Genomic DNA, 6,112 nt, shown 5'->3' with positions numbered 1-6,112 from the left:
CTCACTGGTATTGGTAGGCGTGGCCCAGAGCGTTAGTGCTCTCGAGAGCAGCAGAGCATTCACCACCTTTCCTTCTCACCCCAAGAGCTTCCTCCCTCTGTGGTAGACTCCTGACAGACAAGGACTGTCCTGCCGTGCTCCCTAGAAAGCCAATAGCTGTTCATATCTGGACTCAGCAGGAATCCAGGGTACTCTTGATCGTGGCTCAGAAGCCACTCTGAAGCCACTGTCCCCTGCCCCCATCAGTCCGAGGCCCTTTCAGGAAGCAGAGAGAGTGTCTGGGATCCCTGCTTTCATCACGGGGGCCTTACTCCTGGAAGTCCAAAGGAGCTCATTAATGAGGTACCACAGCATAGGCAGATCAAAGCTCACCCTCCTGAGGCTTAACCTTTGGGTCCATAACTCCTTAATTTGCCTCTGGAGCTGGCAGTCTATGAATTTTAATAACTGCAGATGATATGTAACTTTGGAAAGCATTGTGACATAATAAAAACATTTTTATTAAACTAAGCAGTATATGTATATAGTAACCAAAAACTCAGCCCCACATTTCTTCTCACCCCAGACACATGGGATGGATAATTCTTTGGCCACAGGGTCTAAGAGGGTCTTATCACTGCAGAGGTAAACTCAATGTCTGTGCTACTCTAAGACCAGAGGGGTGACAGCAGGATTTGTTCTTACCCTGCCTAGAAAGCTGAGGAAGTAGGCTGACTGGGTAATGCACCTTTGCCACACTTGCCAGGAGCACAAGGGTCAGGAAAGCAAAGCATTCCGAAAACGGGACAGCCGCCTGCCAGCCTCCCTGGATTGACACTACATGAGAAATGTCTTTTACGTTAGTTTTCTCTGTTCTTTGGTCAGTGGCTACTGAGTGATGCTTCATCTGATCAGGTCTGGATCGAAGCAAAAGAGGCCTGGCCAAAGCCATGGTGTCACTGTTTGGTGCCTGGGCTCAGTCCATATCAGCCCTGTTGGCAGTGTGTCTTTCCACAGTCTGTCTGTTATGGTCTCTTTTATAGAAATAGTTGGAAACAAGGGGAAGTGAAAAACAGAGGCCTGAAGAGAATTTTTTTTAAAAATTATTATTCTGTTGGTTGATTTGGGTACAGTTGTATTTCAGACAAAACCAGAACTTTAAGATGTTTTGTTTAAAGAAATAAGTGCTCTGCCATTATTATCTAACCCTAACGTGAGTCTGATGGATTTCATTTAAATACATTATGTTTATATTATATTAAATACATTTCATTTAAATACATTATACTTACGTTAAGGACCAGTAGAAGTATAAAGGTGGCGGCTACATTGGAACAAGTATTCTTTTGTCAGCAGAGTCCTGATTTAAAATAATTTTACTGTAGGCAAGTTGACAGAACATTACTTGTGTACTCTACAGTTATGAGACAGCCCGTTAGAATTGCTCTTTCCCTCTGCCTGTGTGGCGGTTTTAGTGAGAATGGCCGCCATAGGCTCCCAGGGAGTGGACCAGTTTGATAGGATCAGGAGGCGTGGCCTTGTTAGAGAGAGCGTGTCACTGTGAGTGGTCTTTGGGGTTTCAGAATCCCATTCCAGGCTCAGTCTATAAAGCATTCGGCTCCAGGGTCATGTGTCTGGGTTCTCCTTGCTAGGATGATGAAGGACTAACCCTCTGACATTGTAAGCCAGCTCCTGATGAGATACTTTACTCTCTGAAAAGATGCTGTGGCCATAGCATCTGTACACAGCAAAAGAACAGCTACTAGTTATTCATTCATTTATTTATTGTATGTATGTGTTTACTCACCCATGCATGAGCGTGTGGCTGCCAGAGGTTAATAGTGACTGTTTTCCTCTTTCCGTTCTCCGCCTTACTTTTTTTTTTTTTTAATAATTAAAAAAATATTTTTTTTTTCGAGACAGGGTCTCTCTGTGTAGCCTTGGCTGTCCTGGACTTGCTTTGTAGACCAGGCTGGCCTCGAACTCACAGCGATCCGCCTGCCTCTGCCTCCCGAGTGCTGGGATTAAAGACGTGTGCCACCACGCCCGGCTTAAAAATTTTTTTTGAGATCAAGTAATTACATCATCTTTCCCTTTCCTCCCTCCAATCATGTGCCCCCACTTTGCCCTCTCATTCAAATTCATGGCCTCTTTCTCTTCAGTTGTTGTGATGCATACACACACATATTCATAGGCATCACACACACGTAATCTTGTGTATTTGTTTTCAGAGCTGGCTGTTTGGTGTGGGACAACCTATTGGTGTGCTCTTCCCCGGGGTAGGGCTGTCTCCTGCTCTCAGCATTCCTTAGCTGCCTGCAGTTCTTTTGTCTAGCCTGGTGAGCTGTCTAACTTCTGTGGTACCACCCACGGCTATTAGTATTGTTTTTGTTCAGGTCTTCTTCAGGCAACCACGTGGATGAGGCTTCATGCATTGTAGCTTCTGTGACATTTCTAGGAGACGCATTCTCACAGCAAACTCCCTGTTCCTCTGGCTCTTACTTTGCACCTCTTCTGCAATGACCTCTGAGCCTCAGAAGCAAGAGTTGTGTTGTGGGTGGATCTGTTGATCTACTGGGCTCCACAACTCTGCATTGCGATCATCAGCTAATGGTTCTCTGTTGTAAAGGCAAGTTTAATTGGGCTTAATGCCCACTTGACAAGAGGGACGCTATGCCTGGTGCTGGAAACCTGGCCCAACTGCATGGGCTACTGTCATGCCTGTCTTAGGTTTTGTGTGTGTGTGTGTGTGTGTGTGTGTGTGTGTGTGTGTGTGTGTGTGTGACAGGGAGTGGGTCTCACTGGGCCTGGAGCTGGCTGGCTGAGTAGACTTGAGTGAAGCCTTGAGATTTGCCTGTCTTTGGCCCTGCGGTGCTGGGGTGACAGGTGTGTGCTTTTGCACTGGTGCTGAGATCTGAACTCAAGTCCCCATGCCTGCTCAGCAGGCCCCTGTGCAGCCCCTCACTGTATATACCCACTTCCTAGAAATAAGTAAAGTACTTGCTATTAAATTGCAGAAGATTGTTTTTCTTGACGGGTCTCACTCTGTACCTCAGGCTGCTCTGGCCTTCGCTATTAAGCACACAATGGCTTTGAACGGAAAGGTGGCCTTCTCTCCCCAACCTCCCAAATGATGATTGCAAGTGTGCAACATCATGCCCCAAAAGTGTTCTGCCCCAGATACCTTGCATTCTGGGATAGTTCTGTGTCAAGTTGGTAAATTCTATTTAGGACAACTAGTATCATTCATCTATGAGATAAGTTTCTCAGTTTGTTCTAAGAATTACTCACTTGGTTATCTGAGACAGCAAGAGGCTTAAACAAGCTTCTGTATGTGAACAAAACCAGAATAGCATGGCAGCTTGTAACTGCTGGAAATTTTGATGAGTCTTCAATGATGGGAAAGAAAGCTCCAACATTAAGCTCTTTTCAGAGAGCACTTTTTTGTTTGTTCATTTTCAGACAGGGTCTCTCTGTGTAGCCTTGGCTGTCCTGGAACTCACTATGTAGATCAGGCTGGCCTCGAACTCAGAGATCCTCTTGCCTCTGAGGCTGCCTCAGTGCTGAGTGCCAGCTAAAACCACTTTTTAAAAATTGAAATTTACTTCTCTCCTCATTGCCAGTGTGACAAGCTAAAAGGCTAACCTGCCATGGACTCTGCCTCTGGATCAGGGCTCCTTTTGTTCTCACAAGTTGTTGGCTTTAGAGAGGCTTCTACACAATGTGGGCTTTTCCAGGAGTTACACAGTCATGCCCTGCACAGTGATGTTCCTGCCAACAAGGGCCGTGTATGTGATGTGGTCCTGTAAGATAATACTGCTCAGTAGCTGCTTTTACTTAGTGCAGTCACTCTATGGTCTTCCCATAATGATGGAGTTATCTATTGACCTTTCTTCAAAGGTGTCCCTGTTGTGAGAGCAGACAGAGTTTTACGAGTTGCTACCTTTCATTTCCAGATGAATTCACCTTGGCCTGAATTGTTGACATCCTTGCTAATAAAGAAGGAAATCCAAATAAAGCTTATTTTGGTAAAGCCAAGATGGCATCCTTTTCAAGGACCATCATGGCTTTGAGATACTGTGGCCATAAAAGGACTTAGATGAAGTTGCATTTGATTTCAAACAGAGTCCTATGTGGACACAAGACTAGCCAATGCTTAAAGGTAACGTTGTTCAGGGTTACGTGGTTTAGGGGAGCAGGGGCAATGGACTTTATACATCTAGATGACTTGCTTTCCTTTACCTTCACACAGTGTAACAAACAGAGGTCACTAAGGGTTTTGCTTTTCATGTTTACTCGCATCTTCCTTCATATGTGTGTGATTAAAAGGAGTTTGTCATGGAAACTGCCTGTGTGTTGCTTAGAAAAATAAAAAGGAAAGTGAGTTAGTTGGTGGTGGTACTTGTTTGTTTTCTTCCCCTGGATTTAAAACTGGTTTTGCTGGGCTGGGGAGGTGGCTCAATCTGTAAAGGACCTTCCTGCCAAGCCTGAGAGCCTCAGTTTGGTCTCAGAGCCCATATGATGGAAGAAGAGAACAGTTTCCCACAAGTTATCCTTTGAAGGCTACATGTGCACCATGGCACATGCACAGACAGGCACAAGTGTGCAAGCCAAATAAATACCAAAACAATTCAAAAACTTTGGCATTGCTGCCAATCTGAGATAGCTGACCAATCTGTAAATCAAGTAGAGGCAAGTTACAAAGATGAAACAGAAGATAAACACTTGTTCAGAAATATGTAAGTACATGTGTGTTTCGGGAACACAATTTTTTTATAGCTCCATTCTGAAAGGAAAGGTCTGTTATTTAAAAGTTCTTCAAAATGATACCTCATGTCTCTAATATTGACATGAAAGACTGGTTGCTTCAGAGTTCTTCAAAAGGATACCCAGTGCTCCCATGTACTCTGTGTTCCAAATAGTACAAAGAGAGGTAGGCATGGCGGTACACACCTTTAATCCCAGCACTCATGAGACAGAAGCAGGGGGAACTCTGTGAGTTCACATCCAGCCTACACAGTAAATCCCAGGCCAGCAAGGGCTACGTAGTGAGGCCTCCTCCCAAAAAGGGAAAGACGATACAGTATATGTCTTCAGAAGAAAAAAAATAGTTACCATTGACATACATTTTCTGAATATATTTAATATATTTCCCAGAAACATATATACATACACATACACGCACACAGGTGTATGTGTATATATATATATGATACAGACATACATCAAAGATATAGGTTAGAAGACATAAATATGTGGCATGGATTGAGAAGAACATGATTCTATCCAAGAAGGGGACTGATCCTTATTCAACATCTACTCCATAATCTCGTCTTGGGTCTCAGTGAAACACACCTCTACTGCAAATTTTGGACCATAAATCTTCCATGTTTTTTGTTTATGGGGATTATCCAATTCATTTCTTCGTAGATAAAGCCTAAGAATAGGGGGAAAAATTATTACATTCTCTTCTAGGGCTAACAGGAGGCTATACAGTAGATTACCTTGTTGGCTCACCAGAAAAAGGCCTCACTAGTGGTCAGAGCCTCAGCCTTGTGTGTTGTTAGCTCCTTCCAACTCTTCAAGATACAAGATACCTTAATAAGGACATTGTTGCTGATTCTTCCAACACTGGTTTTTATTATCTTATTAATGCTATTTCTGTAGGTGAGAAATATTCCAGGGATGTGTAATAAAACCCTGTAATAAAATACTGTTTCTCCTCTAAGTGAAAAAGTTGGTGTTTTGGCTAAATAGCCACCTCCTGACTGTATAAACAGCCTATCTTATCCATATGCAAATTAAGTGTTACAAACATCTTTAGAACCTCATAAAAATGAGCATAAAAATATTAACATTGACTATAAAGAACAAAACTGTCCTTTAGCAAAAATCACTCTTGAGAAATAGCAACAAAGTCCTAGCTGGCTTTCAAAGAGACTCTCGTGAATCAAAGGTTTTGTACATTCACAAGCAAATGATAAAAATCTCCACCAAATCCAAAGTCTTTTACAAATCTAAATTTGTGTGCATTGCAAGCCTGGGCCACCAGTTTACTGCTGTTGTCTTACAAGGCTAGACCTGTTACCAGGTCTCAGTCAGGTCTTGATGAGAAGGTTAGAACTTAGTGGAT

At 43.2% G+C, this 6,112-nt stretch overlaps 1 protein-coding gene across 9 annotated transcripts in view; it reads right to left on the bottom strand.

Annotated features, from left to right (window-relative positions):
- Positions 1 to 1,809: 1,809 nt before the first annotated feature.
- LOC311584715 (phosphatidylinositol 3,4,5-trisphosphate 3-phosphatase TPTE2-like) overlaps positions 1,810 to 6,112 on the bottom strand; it is an 83,667-nt gene continuing 79,364 nt past the window's right edge. For 8 of the 9 annotated variants that reach the window (XM_084759297.1, XM_084759295.1, XM_084759300.1 and 5 more), the window contains 2 exons: positions 5,335 to 5,416; positions 1,810 to 5,070 (listed from right to left, as the gene is read on the bottom strand). In XM_084759297.1, the coding sequence (XP_084615423.1) occupies positions 4,981 to 5,070; positions 5,335 to 5,416 (172 nt within the window). In that variant the 3' untranslated portion in view covers positions 1,810 to 4,980. Of the gene's footprint in view, positions 5,417 to 6,112 lie in introns of all 9 variants that reach the window. The other variant, XM_084759299.1, reaches the window with a different exon arrangement.

The sequence above is a fragment of the Acomys minous genome (assembly GCF_964271855.1).
Source record: "Acomys minous genome assembly, chromosome: 15".
Taxonomy (NCBI): domain Eukaryota; kingdom Metazoa; phylum Chordata; class Mammalia; order Rodentia; family Muridae; genus Acomys; species Acomys minous.
The sequence above is the reverse complement of the archived record's forward strand: the minus strand, read 5'-3'. Positions and strand labels throughout refer to the sequence as shown.